The sequence below is a fragment of the Clytia hemisphaerica genome, unplaced genomic scaffold (assembly GCF_902728285.1).
Source record: "Clytia hemisphaerica strain Z4C2 unplaced genomic scaffold, Clytia hemisphaerica genome assembly, whole genome shotgun sequence".
Taxonomy (NCBI): Eukaryota; Metazoa; Cnidaria; class Hydrozoa; order Leptothecata; family Clytiidae; genus Clytia; species Clytia hemisphaerica.
The window spans coordinates 510,947-532,346 of NW_027104271.1; the positions used below are offsets into that span (position 1 = coordinate 510,947).

Genomic DNA, 21,400 nt, shown 5'->3' on the forward strand with positions numbered 1-21,400 from the left:
TATATCCTACCCATCCCTAGAGTGAGGACGTTTCGATAAAGAGCTTTTCGTCCGAACCTCATACCCCAATTATCTAATAAACTTTTCCAGAAAGAAAACTATATAAATCAAGTTAAGAAGGCCAAACCTTTAATGAATGACAATTCCAGGGACTTTCAAGTGTTAGAAGTTTTAAAAATCATCCCCCATGAAATTCTAGTTATTGTTGATAGATTTTTGTATATCCCTATGGAATACCAACATATTTTAAATCTTACCCCCTTGGAACTGAAATGGATTTTTCCCTTTATATAGTATCTTGTTGCTGTAACCCTTTCCGAAAATATTAGAAGATTGCTCAAATTACATACAATATTAAATATTTTGTATTATTTCCCAAAAACTCGGTTATCTTTGTACTATTTCATGGAATTAGTGATCATTTTTTGTAATTCATTGATTGGAATACGTACAAGTGCTTTTTAAATAGACTAAGTTAAACATTTGAGTGTTTGAATCATCATGGGTGTGTAGAAATTAATTCTTTCATTCTCAAAAGCAAAGATTACCGTCAACTCACTGTCAATAAATTTTACGACTCGGCATTCCATTTCTCTCACTTTCTAGGGCAACAGCGGCTTTACGAATACGGTTTGAAATCCCAAAAGAATTTCGTAACCATTTGGACATTTTACCACGCACGGCTTACGTTCAAGCAGAATCCCAATTCTCAGCTCAATTGAAATTCCTACCACGTAAAACGTTAACAAATGATGCGACGTCTTTCATTAAAGATCCGGACGGAGTAGTTGAAATCCCAATTACTATTATCGTAGCAGATCAGGTGAGAAGTTAATTTTGATACTTAAACTCTTTCACTTTCTCGCAACAGGGGTTGAGAAAGTTCCCCCGAGGCCGAATACACTTTCTTTATAAGAACTATGAAGCTCGAAATCGTTGAAAAGTACGAACGATTTTAGAAAAATACTGAGTTTGAAATTGCTAAATTTCAAGCAATCTAAGCAAAATAGATAGAAAGCCTACAATAACCTCAATTTTGCCCTAGAAATAAGAAAAAGATGAGAACAATATTAGGCTAAAAGTGCTAAAAAAATAAGTACAATCTCAACAACAACTGATTCTTATACAAAAAGAGTGCATTGAGCCGAATACTGGAGAACCTTTTCCATTGTTTTGCGGTGATTCGTGTTTGTGTATTGGGCTAATCCAGAAATAGTCTGTACCCCCTATGTTGAGGAGGTGTGACGTCCAGGGTGGTCTGGAAAATAAAAAATCCAGGGTGGTCAGTATAACTAGGTCGAAAATCCAGGGTGGCCTAAAGAAATGGGGAAAAAATCCAAGGGGGTCACCTTTTTAAAAAAAGAGCTCAGCATAGTGGGTAACAAATTTTTTTGGAATAGCCCATTGTACAAAAATGACTTGTCATTTTAGTAACGCCAATTAACATGGTAGGTAATATCATTGAAAAACATTAGGACATTATTTTGTCTTTGGCGTTATTAGATTCTCGCCCTCTTTATTTACCTAAGTCAAAGATATGAATAATCATTATTGTGAATTTGCCTTTCGCGATTTTATCATTTGCATTTGAGTCATAGTGTGTTGCAGTCAAAGTCATAATATTTGATAAATATGGGAATTCCCTGCTTAAGTTCTCAGGATAATAAAGCAGAGAATATTGGCCACAATCCACCATAATCAAAATATTCACAATTAAATAAAGTGGAGGTACTGAAATTGCAATCCTCGCCCGAACTTTAAGTTCCGAGAAACGTATACCCAAATACCCAAATTTCCAATATATTTTGAACTTTACAATTTTTCTCTACAGACTCAACCGGTACCGTTTGTTGTCAAAGCTCGTGTGACTTCGTCCGATTTTGAATTCGCCAGTGACGAGATCAATTTCGGACACTGCAGTGTGTACGAGACGGTCCACCACAGTATTCAATTATCGAACAAATCGGTTTTACCACAACAATATGGCTTCGTCAACCTACCAGAGGTATGTTCTTATAAAATGTTTTTTGAGGTTTTGATGTGTTTAAAGTCTTCGTCAACCTACCAGAGATATGTTCTTATAAAATGTTTTTTGAGGTTTTGATGTGTTTAAAGGCTTCGTCAACCTATCAGATATATGTTCTTATAAAATGTTTTTTAAGGTTTTGATGTGTTTAAAGGCTTCGTCAACCTAACAGAGATATGTTCTTATGAAATCTTTTTTGAGGTTTTGATGTGTTTAAAGGCTTCGTCAACCTAACAGAGATATGTTCTTATGAAATCTTTTTTGAGGTTTTGATGTGTTTAAAGGCTTCGTCAACCTACCAGAGATATGCTCTTATAAAATGTTTTTTGAGGTTTTGATGTGTTTAAAGGCTTCGTCAACCTACCAGATATATGTTCTTATAAAATGTTTTTTAAGGTTTTGATGTGTTTAAAGGCTTCGTCAACCTAACAGAGATATGTTCTTATGAAATCTTTTTTGAGGTTTTGACGTGTTTAAAGGCTTCGTCAACCTACCAGAGATATGTTCTTATACAATGTTTTTTAAGGTTTTGACGTGTTTAAAGGCTTCGTCAACCTACCAGAGATATGTTCTTATAAAATATTTTTTGAGGTTTTGATGTGTTTGAAGGCTTCGTCAACCTACCAGAGATATGTTCTTATAATATATTTTTTGAGGTTTTGACGTGTTTAAAGGCTTCGTCAACCTACCAGAGATATGTTCTTATAAAATGTTTTTTGAGGTTTTGATGTGTTTAAAGGCTTCGTCAACCTACCAGAGATATGTTCGTATAAAATGTTTTTTCAAGGTTTTGATGTGTTTAAAGGGCTTCGTCAACCTACTAGAGATATGTCCTTATTAAATGTTTCTTGAGGTTTTGACGTGTTTAAAGGCTTTGTCAACCTACCAGAGTAATGTTCTCATAAAATGTTTTTTGTTTTGATGTGTTTAAAGGCTTCGTCAACCTACCAGAGATATGTTCTTATAAAATATTTTTTGAGATTTTGACGTGTTTAAAGGCTTCGTCAACCTACCAGAGATATGTTCGTATAAAATGTTTTTCGAGGTTTTGATGTGTTTAAAATCTTCGTCAACCTACCAGAGATATGTTCGTATAAAATGTTTTTTCAAGGTTTTGATGTGTTTAAAGGCTTCGTCAACCTACTAGAGATATGTTCTTATTAAATGTTTCTTGAGGTTTTAACGTGTTTAAAGGCTTCGTCAATCTACCAGAGATATGTTCTTATAAAATGTTTTTCGAGGTTTTGATGTGTTTAAAGGCTTCGTCAACCTACCAGAGATATGTTCTTATAAAATATTTTTTGAGGTTTTGACGTGTTTAAAATCTTCGTTAACCTACCAGAGATATGTTCGTATAAAATGTTTTTTCAAGGTTTTGATGTGTTTAAAGGCTTCGTCAACCTACCAGAGATATGTTCGTATAAAATGTTTTTTCAAGGTTTTGATGTGTTTAAAGGGCTTCGTCAACCTACTAGAGATATGTTCTTATTCAATGTTTCTTGAGGTTTTGACGTGTTTAAAGGCTTTGTCAACCTACCAGAGTAATGTTCTCATAAAATGTTTTTTGTTTTGATGTGTTTAAAGGCTTCGTCAACCTACCAGAGATATGTTCTTATAAAATGTTTTTCGAGGTTTTGATGTGTTTAAAATCTTCGTCAACCTACCAGAAATATGTTCGTATAAAATGTTTTTTCAAGGTTTTGATGTGTTTAAAGGCTTCGTCAACCTACCAGAGATATGCTCCTTATAAAATGTTTTTGAGGTTTTGACGTGTTTAAAGGCTTCGTCAACCTACCAGAGATATGTTCTTATAAAATGTTTTTTGAGGTTTTGACCTGTTTAAAGGCCTCGTCAACCTACCAGAGATATGTTCTTATAAAATGTTTTTTGAGGTTTTGACGTGTTTAAAGGCTTCGTCAACCTACTAGAGATATGTTCTTATAAAATGTTTTTGAGGTTTTGACGTGTTTAAAGTCTTCGTCAACCTACCAGAGATATGTTCTTATAAAATGTTTTTTGAGGTTTTGACCTGTTTAAAGGCTTCGTCAACCTACCTGAGATATGTTCTTATAAAATGTTTTTCGAGGTTTTGATGTGTTTAAAATCTTCGTCAACCTACCACAGATATGTTCGTATAAAATGTTTTTTCAAGGTTTTGATGTGTTTAAAGGCTTCGTCAACCTACTAGAGATATGTTCTTATAAAATGTTTTTGAGGTTTTGACGTGTTTAAAGGCTTCGTCAACCTACCAGAGATATGTTCTTATAAAATGTTTTTTGAGGTTTTGACCTGTTTAAAGGCCTCGTCAACCTACCAGAGATATGTTCTTATAAAATGTTTTTTGAGGTTTTGACGTGTTTAAAGGCTTTGTCAACCTACTAGAGATATGTTCTTATAAAATGTTTTTGAGGTTTTGACGTGTTTAAAGTCTTCGTCAACCTACCAGAGATATGTTCTTATACAATGTTTTTTAAGGTTTTGACGTGTTTAAAGGCTTCGTCAACCTACCAGAGATATGTTCTTATAAAATATTTTTTGAGGTTTTGATGTGTTTAAAGGCTTCGTCAACCTACCAGAGATATGTTCTTATAATATGTTTTTTGAGGTTTTGACGTGTTTAAAGGCTTCGTCAACCTACCAGAGATATGTTCTTATACAATGTTTTTTAAGGTTTTGACGTGTTTAAAGGCTTCGTCAACCTACCAGAGATATGTTCTTATAAAATATTTTTTGAGGTTTTGATGTGTTTAAAGGCTTCGTCAACCTACCAGAGATATGTTCTTATAATATGTTTTTTGAGGTTTTGACGTGTTTAAAGGCTTCGTCAACCTACCAGAGATATGTTCTTATAAAATGTTTTTTGAGGTTTTGATGTGTTTAAAGGCTTCGTCAACCTACCAGAGATATGCTCCTTATAAAATGTTTTTGAGGTTTTGACGTGTTTAAAGGCTTCGTCAACCTACCAGAGATATGTTCTTATAAAATGTTTTTTGAGGTTTTGACCTGTTTAAAGGCCTCGTCAACCTACCAGAGATATGTTCTTATAAAATGTTTTTGAGGTTTTGACGTGTTTAAAGTCTTCGTCAACCTACCAGAGATATGTTCTTATAAAATGTTTTTTGAGGTTTTGACCTGTTTAAAGGCTTCGTCAACCTACCTGAGATATGTTCTTATAAAATGTTTTTCGAGGTTTTGATGTGTTTAAAATCTTCGTCAACCTACCACAGATATGTTCGTATAAAATGTTTTTTCAAGGTTTTGATGTGTTTAAAGGCTTCGTCAACCTACTAGAGATATGTTCTTATAAAATGTTTTTGAGGTTTTGACGTGTTTAAAGGCTTCGTCAACCTACCAGAGATATGTTCTTATAAAATGTTTTTTGAGGTTTTGACCTGTTTAAAGGCCTCGTCAACCTACCAGAGATATGTTCTTATAAAATGTTTTTTGAGGTTTTGACGTGTTTAAAGGCTTTGTCAACCTACTAGAGATATGTTCTTATAAAATGTTTTTGAGGTTTTGACGTGTTTAAAGTCTTCGTCAACCTACCAGAGATATGTTCTTATACAATGTTTTTTAAGGTTTTGACGTGTTTAAAGGCTTCGTCAACCTACCAGAGATATGTTCTTATAAAATATTTTTTGAGGTTTTGATGTGTTTAAAGGCTTCGTCAACCTACCAGAGATATGTTCTTATAATATGTTTTTTGAGGTTTTGACGTGTTTAAAGGCTTCGTCAACCTACCAGAGATATGTTCTTATAAAATGTTTTTTGAGGTTTTGATGTGTTTAAAGGCTTCGTCAACCTACCAGAGATATGTTCTTATAATATGTTTTTTGAGGTTTTAACGTGTTTAAAGGCTTCGTCAACCTACCAGAGATATGTTCTTATAAAATGTTTTTTGAGGTTTTGACGTGTTTAAAGGCTTCGTCAACCTACCAGAGATAGGTTCTTATAAAATGTTTTTTGCGGTTTTGATGTGTTTAAAATCTTTGTCAACCTACCAGAGATATGTTCGTATAAAATGTTTTTCGAGGTTTTGATGTGTTTAAAATCTTCGTCAACCTACCAGAGATATGTTCGTATAAAATGTTTTTTCAAGGTTTTGATGTGTTTAAAGGCTTCGTCAACCTACTAGAGATATGTTCTTATTAAATGTTTCTTGAGGTTTTGACGTGTTTAAAGGCTTCGTCAATCTACCAGAGATATGTTCTTATAAAATGTTTTTCGAGGTTTTGATGTGTTTAAAGGCTTCGTCAACCTACCAGAGATATGTTCTTATAAAATATTTTTTGAGGTTTTGACGTGTTTAAAATCTTCGTTAACCTACCAGAGATATGTTCGTATGAAATGTTTTTTCAAGGTTTTGATGTGTTTAAAGGCTTCGTCAACCTACTAGAGATATGTTCTTATTAAATGTTTCTTGAGGTTTTGATGTGTTTAAAGGCTTCGTCAACCTACCAGAGATATGTTCGTATAAAATGCTTTTTGAGGTTTTGATGTGTTTAAAATCTTCGTCAACCTACCAGAGATATGTTCGTATAAAATGTTTTTCGAGGTTTTGATGTGTTTAAAGGCTTCGTCAACCTACCAGATATATGTTCTTATAAAATGTTTTTTGAGGTTTTGATGTGTTTAAAATCTTCGTCAACCTACTAGAGATATGTTCTTATTAAATGTTTCTTGAGGTTTTGACGTGTTTAAAGGCTTCGTCAATCTACCAGAGATATGTTCTTATAAAATGTTTTTCGAGGTTTTGATGTGTTTAAAGGCTTCGTCAACCTACCAGAGATATGTTCTTATAAAATATTTTTTGAGGTTTTGACGTGTTTAAAATCTTCGTTAACCTACCAGAGATATGTTCGTATGAAATGTTTTTTCAAGGTTTTGATGTGTTTAAAGGCTTCGTCAACCTACTAGAGATATGTTCTTATTAAATGTTTCTTGAGGTTTTGATGTGTTTAAAGGCTTCGTCAACCTACCAGAGATATGTTCGTATAAAATGCTTTTTGAGGTTTTGATGTGTTTAAAATCTTCGTCAACCTACCAGAGATATGTTCGTATAAAATGTTTTTTGAGGTTTTGACGTGTTTAAAGGCTTCGTCAACCTACCAGAGATATGTTCGTATAAAATGTTTTTCGAGGTTTTGATGTGTTTAAAATCTTCGTCAACCTACCAGAGATATGTTCGTATAAAATGTTTTTCGAGGTTTTGATGTGTTTGAATCTTCGTTAACCTACCAGAGATATGTTCTTATACAATATTTTTTCAAGGTTTTGATGTGTTTAAAATCTTCGTCAACCTACCAGAGATATGTTCTTATAAAATGTTTTTTGAGGTTTTGATGTGTTTAAAGGCTTCGTCAACCTAATAGAGATATGTTCTTATACAATGTTTTTCGAGGTTTTGATGTGTTTGAATCTTCGTTAACCTACCAGAGATATGTTCTTATACAATATTTTTTCAAGGTTTTGATGTGTTTAAAATCTTCGTCAACCTACCAGAGATATGTTCTTATAAAATGTTTTTTGAGGTTTTGATGTGTTTAAAGGCTTCGTCAACCTAATAGAGATATGTTCTTATACAATGTTTTTTGAGGTTTTGATGTGTTTAAAATCTTCGTCAACCTACCAGAGATATGTTCGTATAAAATGTTTTTTGAGGTTTTGACGTGTTTAAAGGCTTCGTCAACCTACCAGAGATATGTTCGTATAAAATGTTTTTCGAGGTTTTGATGTGTTTAAAATCTTCGTCAACCTACCAGAGATATGTTCGTATAAAATGTTTTTCGAGGTTTTGATGTGTTTGAATCTTCGTTAACCTACCAGAGATATGTTCTTATACAATATTTTTTCAAGGTTTTGATGTGTTTAAAATCTTCGTCAACCTACCAGAGATATGTTCTTATAAAATGTTTTTTGAGGTTTTGATGTGTTTAACCCTTTGAGTGCCAGGGTCCTTTTTTCTAAGTTTTTTTTAAAAAATCGCTAGTTCAAACTTTAAGGGCTTATATCTCCTGATCTAGAAGGAATTAGAAGCTCGTATATAGCTCGTTGGATAGCTTAGAGTCTCTTCTTTCTTTTGGGCGCCTTCGGCGCCGCCCGATTTAGGAAGGGCGTGGTGGGCGGCGGCCAAGGGAGGGGGGTAGGTTAGGGAATTAAAGCAGTCAGGCCCGCTGCGCGGACCTGACTGAACTGATGAAAAGGTGCCCAGTTGTAAAATTTCAAATCAATTCACTAGAAGACAGAATAAAGTAAAACAGGGCCAAATTTGGAGGTTCTTGGATCACTCGTTGACCAAAAATAGTCAAAAAACGGTCAGAATCTCAAAAAAGTGAATTTTTGTCAATTTTTTGCATTTTTTTGACTTTTTTGCTTAAAATTTCGCTGGAAAGACTCACTTTTGAATTTTTTTTTGCTTGACCATAAATGACAATCTAATTCCTACGAGTTCGACCAAAAATAACGATTTCTAACTCAAACTGGGCATTACAGGAGGGCTTCGCCCTCCTATATAGCCCATGTCGTATATATACGACATCGGCACTTAAAGGGTTAAAGGCTTCGTCAACCTAATAGAGATATGTTCTTATACAATGTTTTTCGAGGTTTTGATGTGTTTGAATCTTCAAAATGTTCTTTAAAAAGAGCACTCTTGAACTGATAAGGAACACTTCAATAAGATTTTTCTCCAGAACTATCTGTAATTTGAAGAATAATAACGCTCCGAAACGGTTTTCTCTGTTATCCACCTGAAATCTTACATTTACAAGATCAATCTCTAAGCTTGATGCTAAATCAACATTCTCCCTCCTTTATACAGGTTACTTTCGCTAATTCGAACTTGAACAGGGAATCTTATTTGATCGAATAACAGAGAGATTCAAGTTATAGAAAGCATTTTAAAGAGGGTTTCTCCTTGACGGACACTGGAAACAAGTTCGAAATTATAGAAAAATTTAAATATTCGAAGTTCTAATAAGCCAGAGTTGACTGTAGTTCAAAGGGGCTGAACACTATTGTTGAATTTAATTATGAGGTATTTGTCTCTTTGAAAGGACAGTAATTAGTTTAGGTATAAACTAATTTCTTTTTTATGATTTTTGTTTTGAATAAAGCGTCAATGGATGATTATCTTTTCAGATAAGGAAAGCGGGTTAAAGTGGAAATCTGCCACCACAACGCGCAGTTCGTTTTTGTTTTCATTTGCCTTAGTTATTCAGACAAAATTGCACGGACTTACCTTGATGTTACGCTCACGTTTTCGAGTAATCAAGACACGAATAATTGAGCTATCTTCAGATCAAAATACAAGATGGACGAGAATTCCCTCTTGGCTTTTTAAAAGTTATCATTCTTTTCTGACGAACAAGAAATATACAATTTTCATCTAATTGGCGACCAATAATTACATGAAATGTGAGGCTAACACTTCAACTGCAGTCATCAGTAATTTCAAGAGCTTTTCATCACTGATTACAAAGATATCCATGGTTTACCTTGCCCACAAAACTAAACCAACCTACATAAAGATTTTAGAGACATTTGTTTGACATGAAGAAAACACTACATCCCCATAACTTTGGACATTAAATGATTGGCAAAATGGTATTAACATTCTATTGAGATGTGAAACTGGTTCAAGTTGAAGAATTGATGAGAAAGATGGGCAGTACGAGAAATATTTGATTTGGAATACAAACTCTCATATCTTATATGGACAACACCTCTGGAACAAGTTATATTACCCAGTGACCCCAAAACAAAGTCTTTAATGCTTGGTTCTTGCATTCATGAGGTCAGAGGTTTTGTGGATTTTCTAAACTTTTGAAACTTGTGGATTGTTTTCCTGACTAAAGACACTTTGAATTTGTGATTGTTTTCCCTGAATACTGTGAACTTGTATTTGTTTTAAAACATATTGCATCTTGGCATGGAGTATGTTTTTGATGTTTTTGACATCATTTCTTGTTCGGATTTTTGCGGTGTTATCTTTTAGTGCTCCAACGTAGGGTGTCAGGAAAATTGCCCCCGAGAAAACTGCCCCCCGGAAAACTGCCCCCCGGAAAATTGCCCCCCGGAAAACGGCCCCCCGGAAAATTGCCCCCTAGGAAAATTGCCCCCCAGAAAATTGCCCCCCAGAAAATTGCCCCCTAGGAAATTGCCCCCCGGAAAATTGCCCCCTATTTTTCCATTTTTCGAAACTAAATCTAACTCAATTTTCAACATTCGGGAGATTTTGGATTACGCAATTTTACGTGATCGCGTCTTAACGGATTAAGAGATCTAGAATATTTTGGGGCTATATTTTGGTCCAACGGTTGCAGGTTGCAGCCGTAATTTTCATTAAGTTGACGCTTTTTATAAGGAATAATGTGGTTTAACCATGGAATACAGAGAAAGCGTTTTCTCTGTTTAGCGATAGTCAATTTCAATGTGTTTTATACTGTATTTCTTTCGCTATTCAAGTATTTTCTTTATGGTTTTACAAAATTTCTTGGTCATATGGAATGGATAACTTTATTCTTACTATATTCCTCACGCTGACCATTGATCTGCTTTGCATGTTTTAGTTTTTAGTTTTTTCTTAAAGAAAAAAGACGCCTCAAAAACGACTTTTACAAGTTTTGTATGAGGTGGAGAAAGATAGTCGAGTAATAAAATCACTTTCAAAAAAATCTTTCCCCATTTCTTAACCCTAAGCGCCCTATCCGTGCTATCTTAAGCTAAGGGAACTAATTTTTACTAACTCGCCAAAATAAGTTCCCACCAAAATTAAAATTTCAGTTTTCTTGGCTAAATAACCCCTGAAATTCAACAAAGTTGCTCAAAATAAGATGAAATAGAACAGATTTGCGCTGTCATTCGCTAAAATTAATTCCAACCACAGTTAAAAAATTAATTACAGTATTCCCCCAAAAAAGTTCCCACCAAAATAATCTATTTTTCGAAAATTTTCTACCCAGGACATTGTTGATCCAACCCCTCCTCCGCTTATCAATTTTTCGGAATCTGAAACTTCTTTTTTGTACGGATTATGCTGTTTTAGCCTTTTTTCCAATCCACCCCCGCTGACCCCCGTTTACTAGGTACCCTAAGAGTAATTCAAAACTACTTAATTTTACAGCTACAATGGCCATTTGAAGTTTCATTGGATTTTATAAAAAAGTGGAAAAAAAGATGGCGGGGGGGGGGCAATTTTCCGGGGGGCAATTTTCCTAGGGGGCAATTTTCTGGGGGGCAATTTTCTGGGGGGCAATTTTCCTAGGGGGCAGTTTTCCTAGGGGGCAATTTTCCGGGGGGCAATTTTCCGGGGGCAGTTTTCCGGGGGGCAATTTTCTCGGGGGCAATTTTCCTAGAACCCCAACGTAGATAGGTTATTTTAATTTCATTTTTGGACCTACCTCCGGGTGCCCCGGTGGAGGTCCTATGAATTAACCTCTGTCTGTTCGTTCGTTCGTTCGTTCGTTCGTTCGTCTGTTACCAGCTTTTCTCGAGATTGGCTCATTAGTTTTTTCTGATTTTTTGCACAAAGATGCAAAATGGCAATGGCCAAAATGTGACGGAGCCCGATTTTCGAAAAAAAATCATTTCCGGCCGAAAATGCCGGAAATATGCCGGAAAACCCGGTTTTTTGGCATTTTCTCAAGATTTCATCATTAGTTTTTTCTGATTTTTTGCACAAAGATGCGTGTTAGCAATGCCCAAAACTTGGCCGAGTCCGATTTTTGAGAAAAAATTTTTTCCGGCCGGAAATGCCGGAAATATGCCGGAAATCGCCGTTTTTCTGGATTTTCATTGGACTTTTTCCATATAATTGGTTGTTTTTTTCATTCAAAAACATTATTTATAGCAATGCCCACCATTAAGCATGTTTCAATTTTCAATAAAATTGATTTTTGAAGCCGGAACTTTCTAAAAATCGCCGGAACAGCCGATTTTCGCCGGAAAAACGGTTTTTCTTGAATTTCTTGAGCTGTACTTTATATTTTTTCATGAAATTTTGCACACTGATGCAAAATGTCAATACCTAAATTGTGACAGAGCCCGATTTTCGAAAAAAAATTCAATTCCTGCCGAAAATGCCGCAAATATGCCGGAAAAACTGTTTTTTTGGCATTTTCTTGAGATTTTATCATTAGTTTATTCTGATTTTTTGCTCAAAGAATCGTATTAACAATGCCCAAAACATGACCTAGTCCGACTCTTGAGAAAAATATTTTCCGGCCGAAAATGCCGGAAATATGCCGGAAATCGCCGTTTTTCTGGATTTTCATTGGACTTTTTCCATATAATTGGTTATTTTTTCATTCAAAAACATTATTAATAGCAATGCCCACCATTAAGCATGTTTCAATTTTCAATAAAATTGATTTTTGAAGCCGGAACTAATTTAAAAGTCGCCGGAACAACCTATTTTCGCCGGAAAGACAGTATTTCTTGAATTTCTCGAGCTGTACTTTATATTTGTTTATGAAATTTTGCACACTGATGCAATATGACAATACCTAAAATGTGACAGAGCCCGATTTTCGAAAAAAAAAATTTTCCGGCCGAAAATGCCGGAAATATGTCGGAAAAATCGGTTTTTTGATATTTTCTCGAATTTTCATTTTTATTTTTTTCTGATTTTTTGCAGAAAGATGCGTATTCGCAATGCTCAAAACATGGCCGAGTTGTATTTTTGAGAAAAAAATTTTTTCCGGTTTAGTTTACTTATATTTCTATGCTTTTCACACAAACCATTATTCATAACAATGCTCATTATCAAGCATGATTCAATTGTCAATAAAACTGATTTTTGCGACCAGAACTTCCTATTTATTATTTCCCTACAACCCTCCCCTCTCCCCCCATCAACAATCAATGATGAATTTATTGTGTTGTGTATTTTCGCTTAACGCTATATTTTCTGACTGATTTTTTTCATTTTTCTTTTCGCATTGCTATCTAACTTTAATCATCAGGTAGGTCCATTCAGCATATTGCTTGTTTATCAACAATTCGTGTTTATTTCATATAATTTCAGTAGTGTTTATGTGGTAGGTTGTCCAAGAAAGCATCGTTTCGAGGTTTCCATGTTTTGACAAAACCTGTCAAAGACATTCATAGACATTTTAATTTGTAAATATTTTCTTTCCTTAATCATATAATTCTAAAGAGAAGACAAAAGAGCCTTTGTTTTTGGTGTTATTATTACAAGCTTTGAGAAACCTTTTTTTGGACTAAACATTCTAGATTTATAATCTAACATTTTCATAGATTTTCTTGAAACATCTCAGACATTTCATTTGTATGTTTCAATAAAAAATAACATCTTATATCTACTTATACAAATTATCCCATGTGCTTTGTTTTTCAACCCATTTCTTTTTTACCTATAAATCAAATCATATTGAAATTACTACTGCCAATGGAGATTTAGATAATTTGAGATAACTAAGGCGACAGCAATTTGATTAGTTGTTTTACGGGCCCGACCGACCCTGAAATTCCAAAAATTGAAGTAAAAATAAAATTGATTTTAGTAGTCCATTTTTATTTTCATTGCTCTACCAACTGCCAAATTTTCAAAATGTTGGTAGTTTTTCCAAGGTCTTGAGAATTTTATGTTCAATTTTTCATTTTTTTAATGAATTCAAGCTTTTTATGTCTTTTTATTTTCTAATTCGTGTATTTGCTGCCTTTTTAGGAGATTTTATAAGTGAAATTCTACTCTTATTTTTTGGAAGAGTAATTATAAAAATCTTATATGAAGCCTTCAGCTAAAACAAAATGATTGCTTTTTTTTCTGAAAAAAGGAAGATAATCTTATAAGATAATCTGTGCCTTCTCTCTCACTCTGATCAGTTCTCATAATATTATATAACTTTGTTTTTATTTTTCCCCGTCAAAGGTCATGTGATATTATTATCTCGATCGGGCGGAGGCCTCGATTGGAAATTCCCCCATGCACCCTAAAAGTAATCGAGTTTAAAAAAGACAATAACAAACCGTGTTATGTGGTGGCAGATTGCCCCTCACGGTGCTCCACCGCAGAGGCGGTAAGTAAAAATGCGCACTGTAGTACTGTGGAAGGTTAGAGGAATGTAAACAATGTCAATTCTTTTCTTTCATTTAAAGAGAATGATTTAGATATTTGAACATGATATCAATGATAATTTTATGGATCTCTCCTGAAAATTTCACAAAAATTCATCTAGAGGAAAAGAAGTTATGATTAAAAGGAGTTCTTTACCTAACGTTTTTTTACGCTCTCCCCCGTATTTTCCCGCGATCGTTAAAATCAAAACAATGGAAAATTGTTTGGACGCGTGCGCAGTCAACACTACTAAACTGTATAGACGTACGATACAATAAAACCAACAATAAAACTTTTTGATTAATGAAATATAGCTTTGCAGAAGAGGCTGGTCACGGTGTTGGACTTAAGTCTAAAAACAGTATAACCCTGTCTTACCATCAACACCATGGGCTACTCAAGAGTCGATTACTTCCCTCTGGACATAGGAGGGTATGATGTCGTCTATGAGATTTTTGGTGTTATCATTTTCATTTTGAATATAGTAGAGATCATTTTCATTATCAAAGCAATGAAGAAGAAAAATCATATATCACAAATTTATCTCCTTAATCTGTCAATATCAGATGCGATGCTTGGAATTGCAGTTATCATAATTGGTGCAACATCAATTATATATCACTCACATGTGGAAGGAACAAACACGGAAGGGCAGCTTGTACGATTGCAGCATTTGACGGTAAATATAGGATTTCGTATCACGCTCCTAATGTCAATTTCCAGTCTATTGGCGTTGACGATCGATCGAGTTTTGGGCGTGGTCTTCGCTTCAAGATATCGCTGTGTGAAAAAACTGCGTGCTGTTTTCGTATGTCTTTCGATGTGGATTATATGCATAACTGTATGTACAATAAATGCATTCTTTCTGTTAATAGATGAACCCTCTTTTGAGATAATTGCTACGTATTATTATGGACCTAAAAGAAAAGTGCTGGAAAACAACGCCGTCATAACCGTTCATAAGTTAAGATACTCCAGATTTTATGATCGTGAAGAAATAAGAAGTTATTCTAGCCCAAATATAACATGGGCCGAATACTTAAAAAAGATCAATGGTAGCGGTACTAATGACGTCATAATGGTCAGAGAGATGAAATATTATGGATACACACAGATACGTAGGGAAGAGGGTCTGCAGTATGAACACCGAATATACGGTACTCGCTCAGAAAGGCAAGGTGATCTTGAATATACCGTGATATCAGTTTTAGTGTACGCAACAATTATATTCCTTCTAACCGCCTACCTACTAATTTGGTATAAGGTGAGAAAGAGCAGAATGAGGTTACAAGCAACGGGCGCGCAACCCAGCCTGTCTGATGAAGTGAGAAATCGGAAAGAGAAGAAGTTTGTCATGATGGCTGTTGCTTTTGTATTAGCCTTCGTATTTTGTTGGTTGCCATTTGCAATATTTGCTTCTATCGTTATCACAGCACCTGAGGAAAAGAAATTCGATTTTTCCCGTTCTGGTGAGAACGAAAGACTTCTGTTTATTCCTGCAGGACTAAATTCTCTCATCAATCCTTTTTTGTACTTCAAATTTGCCAGAAAAATGAAGATCTTTTCGTTTTGTAAACGACGAAGATAGACGTTAATTGGATGTCCAAAACACTGACTTGTCACTGGTAGAAAAAACTTGTTAGGCAGGTTTTTGTAAACAGAAAAGTTTTTAAATTTATATTTCTTCGAAAAAGGTATAAAGCATAGTAATTGTAAAATTGACCAATATTATTTAATAATAACAGAGAAACCAGGTTTTACTTTCGGCTAAAAGTTATTGACTACGAATTATAAAATCAAACACTGTCAAGCAGCTCCAAATCACTTGAAGATATCTTTTTTAACGATATAGAAAGGAGGTGCACCTTTTAGGCGAGACCAATTTAATTTGTTGTTCTACGGGCAGATCGTTAGCAAAATATGGGTCGGTTGGTCGGTAAAATAAGAATCAATTTTTCATTTATCAGGGTTGGTAAAGTACCGAAAATGTTTTCCAAAAAATATCTGGTTCAAAAATTCACTTTTTTTATCTTTGATGAAGATCATGATAAAATCTTAGTGTATGGAATATTTGATTTTCTAAATTTTTCAATTTCTTGAATTAATTTTCAGCTTTATTCAAATTTGATTCTTACAAATAAGTAGTGTGTAAAATAAAGAGGGAGCCTGATTTTAGCCTATATTTACCTTATTTTTGGATTTTAATAAGTACAATTTCCATCCGATCTTTTCACATAAGGAAAATGGGTTTAAATACACCGTTTAGCAGTCTCGCTGAAGGAAATTTATCCATAAGCAAACACCAATCATATACACCCGGGATGAGGGTACCTAGGCAAAATGAGGGTACGGGTATGTGCCACCCTTAAGTGTCCCTTATTTGGATCTTTAAAATCCCACTAAGAGTCGAAGAAATCACATAACCTAATTCCAGTCCCCTAAGGGTTTAGAAAACATCTCAAATTCCGTATTTTATTTTTCCCTATTTGTAGAACCAAATTGATAACCTCGCACCCTTGACGATTTGCCTTTTTAGATATAGTATAGTGTAAATTCTCAAAAAACAGTAATCGAATCAGGCCCTGGGTACGAGACTGGAAAAAGGATCATTCTTTATCTGCTTAAAATAAGGTTTTTTACTTTGATAGCCAATACGGTTTAAAGTCTTGCAGGTTTTCGGCCGTTCGAATTTGACCGCACATTTAATTCAAAGGTATTCGGCCGTTAACATAGGTCTTCGGCCGCTGGAAAAATGCAAGTTATTAAAGTTTAGAAGGTCTCCAACCGTTGACGGAAGAAAAAAATCGGTTTCGCCGCACGACCACGAATTAATTTTTTTTTAAATTCTGCTTTGTCAACATAAGAGGCATGCCTCCTCATAGTTTCCTCCCACCGTTCTGCTTGGGGGATTTTTTGTTGTTTTTTTTTTCAAAAGGGTTTGCGGGGGGGGGGTCAAACGAAAAATGGAAATCCAGGAGTGTTATTCTTCCCCAAATCATACCTTCAACACCATGGGCACATGTGGGACATTATTAAAGAGTACATTTCATTTAATTTGACTTGGGAGGGTTTGAGTCGAAAATAAAAAAGTTCCTTGAGAAAAGTCCCCTGAGAAAAGTCCCTAACTCATGTTAGTCCAAATAAGTATTAGTGGATTATGATCTTCTCAGATGTATTGTATAGATATACTTGATTTCTTAAGGGAAAGCCCCAACTTACGAATTAAATCCTTTGTAACAAATGTTTCGATAGAGTAAAGCGTCAATGGATGATTAACCTTTTCAGATAAGGAAAGCGGGTTAAATACACTGTTTAGCAGTCTCACTATCTCCATGGTGCTCCACCGCAGAGGCGGTAGGTAAAAATGCTCACTTAAATACTGTGGAAGGTTAGAGGAATGTAAACAATGTCAATTTTTTTCTTTCCTTTAAAGAGAATGGTTTAGATATCAATGATAATTTTATAGATCCCTCCTGAAAATTTCACAAAAACTCATCTAGAGGAAAAGAAGTTATGATTAAAAGGAGTTCTTTTCTACCGTTTTTTACGCTCTCCCCCGTAGTTTCCCGCGATCGCTGAAATCGAAACAATGGAAAATTGTTTGGACGCGTGCGCAGTCGACACTGCTAAACTGTGTGACGTACGATACAATAAAACCACCAATCAAACTTTTTGTTTAAAGAAATATAGCTTTGTATAAGAGGCTGAACACGGTGTTTGACTTAAGTCTTTTAATTAAGTCTAAAAACAGTCTACTCCTGTTATACCTTCAACACCATGGGCTACTCAAGAGTCGATTACCTTCCTATGCTCATAGGAGGGTATGATGTCGTCTATGAGATTTTTGGTGTTATCATTTTCATTTTGAATATAGTGGAGATCATTTTCATTATCAAAGCAATAAAGAAGAAAAATCATATATCACAAATTTATCTCCTTAATCTGTCAATATCAGATGCGATGCTTGGAATTGCAGTTATCATAATTGGTGCAACATCAATTATATATCGCTCACATGTGGAAGGAACAAACACGGAAGGGCAGCTTGTACGATTACAATATTCAACGGTAAATATAGGATTTCGTATTACGCTCCTAATGTCAATTTTCAGTCTATTGGCGTTGACGATCGATCGAGTTTTGGGCGTGGTCTTCCCATCAAGATATCGCTGTGTGAAAAGACAGCATGCTGTTTTTGTTTGTCTCTCAATGTGGGTTATATGCATAACTGTATGTACAATAAATGCATTCTTTCTGTTAGTGGATAAACCCTATTTTGAGATAATTACTACGGATTATAATGGACCTAAAGGAATAGCACTGGAAAACAACGCCGTCATAACCGTTCATGAGTTTAGAGAATCCAGATTTTATGATCGTACAGAAACAAGAAGTTATTCCAGCCCAAATATAACAGGGGTCGAATACTTGAAAAAATTCAATGGTAGCAATCTTAATGACGTCATAATGGTCAAAGTGATGGAATCTTATGGACACACACAGATACGTAGGAAAGAGGGCTTGCAGTATGAGAACCGAATATACGGTACTCGCTCAGAAAGACAAGGTGATCTTGAATATACTGTGATATCAATTTTAGTGTACGCGACAATTATCTTCCTTCTAACCGCCTACCTATTAATTTGGTGTAAGGTGAGAAAGAGCAGAATGAGGTTACAAGCTGGAACAACGGGTGCGCAACCCAGCCTGTCTGTTGAAGTGAGAAATCGGAAAGAGAAGAAATTTGCTATGATGGCTGTTGCTTTTGTATTAGCCTTCGTATTTTGTTGGTTGCCATTTGCAATATTCGCTTCTATTGTTATCACAGCACCTGAGGAAAAGAAATTCGATTTTTCCCGTTCTGGTGAGAACGAAAGATTTCTGTTTATTCCTGCAGGACTAAATTCTCTCATCAATCCATTTTTGTACTTCAAATTTGCCAGCAAAATGAACATTTTTTCATTTTGTAAACGACGAAGATAGACGTTAATTGGATGTCCAAAACACTGACTTGTCACTGGTAGAAAAAACTTGTTGGGCAGGTTTTTGTAAACAGAAAAGTTATTAAATAATTATATTTCTCTGAAAATGGTATAAAGCATAGTAATTGTAAAATTGACCAATATATCTCTTTTAACGCTATAGAAAGGAGATGCACCTTTTATTAAATTTGTATAAACTCAAGCATTTATTAGTTGCTTGAAAATTAGTCATGAAAAAATAGGAATGTTTGATTGATTCAATATACCCTAGTTTCAAGAAATTTCGTCTTAACTGGCTTTAAGAATTAGCATTAGCAATCAAAACTAGACAATGATGACAATGTCACATGGTGCATGGCGTTCAAAGAGGGAGCTTGATTTTTTTAACCTATATTTACCTTATTTTTGGTTTTTCATAAGTACAATTTCCAACCCCCGGGAATTAGCCGGAATTAGAATATTCAAAATCCCACTAAGAGTCGTATAAATCACATAATCTAATTCCAGTCCCCTAAGGGTTTAGAAAACATCTCAAATTCCCTATTTCATTTTCCCTATTTGTAAGAACCAAATTGACAACCTCGTCCCCCTTGACGATTTGTCTTTTTAGATATAGTATAGTGTAAGTTCTAAATAATCTGTAATCGAATCAGACCCTGGGTACGAGACTGGAAAAAGGGTCATTCTTTATCTGCTTAAAATAAGGTTTTTTACTTTGATATGCACTACGGTTTGAATAATGTGATTTGTTCGCTTAGTTGCATTTAAATTCTTGAATGTCCAAGTCTTGCTAGCCTATACTAGATGTCACGGCTTTTTCTTTACGCAGTATGAAAAATCCCGGTTTTAGTTGAGGTTCTTGCTAAAGTCTTGCAGGTTTTCGGCCGTTCGAATTCGACCGCACATTTAATTCAAAGGTATTAGGCCGTTAACATAGGTCTTCGGCCTCTGGAAAAATGCAAGTTATTATAGTTTTGAAGGTCTTCGTGCGTTGACGGAAGAAAAAGTCTGTTTCGCCGCACGACCACAAATCAATTTTTTTCAATTCTGCTTTCTCAGCATAAGAGGCATGCCTCCTCATAGTTTCCTCCCATCTTTCTGCTTGGGGGATTTTTTTTTTTTTAAAGGGTTTGTGGGGGGGGGGGGTCAAACGAAAAATGGAAATCCAGGAGAGTGTTAAGAAAGGTGAAAAAGAATTTTTTTGGGGGGAGAACTTTTCTCCTTTAACAAAAAAGAAGTCTGTAATTTTTTAGCTTTTTTGTATACGCATGTTTTTTTCCCCAAATGACATAGCATATCATATGTGGGACATTATTGAAGAGTACATTTCAGTGTGTGTGACAAATATCGTAAATATCAAAGATGTATATAAAAACTAACTAAAAAAAGTTCATTGAGAAAAGTTCCATGAGAAAAGTCCCCTGACTCATCTTATTCCAATAAGCGTTGATGAGTTATGATTTTCTCAGATGTATTGTATTGATATTTTGATAACTTATGAATTGAATTGATTTTAACAAATGTTTCGATACAATAAAACTTCAGTGGATGATGATCTTCTCAGATAACGAAAGCGGATTAAATTCAGTAGGCGTACGATACAATAAAACCCCCAATCAAACTTTTTGTTTAAAGAAATATAGCTTTGTAGAAGAGGCTGAACACGGTGTTTGACTTGAAGTAAGTTTAAAAACAGTCTAACCCAGTCTTATCTTCAACACCATGGACTACCCAAGAGTCGACTACCTTCCTCTCGAAATAGGAGGGTATGATGTCGTCTATGAGATTTTTGGTGTTATCATTTTCATTTTGAATATAGTGGAGATCATTTTCATTATCAAAGCAATGAAGAAAAAAAATCATATATCACAAATTTATCTCCTTAATCTGTCAATATCAGATGTGATGCTTGGAATTGCAGTTATCATAATTGGTGCAACATCAATTATATATCGCTCACATGTGGAAGGAACAAACACGGAAGGGCAGCTTGTACGATTACAATATTCAACGGTAAATATTGCATTTCGTATCACGCTCCTAATGTCAATTTTCAGTCTATTGGCGTTGACGATCGATCGAGTTTTGGGCGTGGTCTTCCCATCAAGATATCGCTGTGTGAAAAGACTGCATGCTGTTTTTGTTTGTCTCTCAATGTGGGTTATATGTATAACTGTATGTACAATAAATGCATTCTTTCTGTTAGTGGATAAACCCTATTTTGAGATAATCACTACGGATTATAATGGACCTAAAGGAATAGCACTGGAAAACAACGCCGTCATAACCGTCCATGAGTTAAGAGAATCCAGA

The 21,400-nt window shown here is 34.9% G+C and overlaps 2 protein-coding genes across 3 annotated transcripts in view; both read left to right on the plus strand.

Annotated features, from left to right (window-relative positions):
* Positions 1 to 21,400, plus strand: part of LOC136816688 (cilia- and flagella-associated protein 74-like) — an 88,504-nt gene that overhangs the window by 49,018 nt on the left and 18,086 nt on the right. For both annotated transcript variants that reach the window (XM_067073015.1, XM_067073016.1), the window contains exons 26-27: positions 607 to 823; positions 1,832 to 2,005. In XM_067073015.1, coding sequence (XP_066929116.1) covers positions 607 to 823; positions 1,832 to 2,005 — 391 coding nt within the window. The remainder of the gene's footprint in view (positions 1 to 606; positions 824 to 1,831; positions 2,006 to 21,400) is intronic.
* On the plus strand, positions 17,761 to 19,135 carry LOC136816703 (alpha-1A adrenergic receptor-like). Its single transcript, XM_067073027.1, has one exon. It carries the CDS (start codon positions 17,883 to 17,885, stop codon positions 19,086 to 19,088), a length of 1,206 nt encoding a protein of 401 aa, XP_066929128.1. The 5' UTR covers positions 17,761 to 17,882; the 3' UTR covers positions 19,089 to 19,135.

What these genes read in the sequence shown, in the direction of transcription:
- LOC136816703 (XM_067073027.1), top strand. Translation starts at nt 17,883, where the DNA reads ATGGGCTACTCAAGAGTCGATTACCTTCCTATGCTCATAGGAGGGTAT.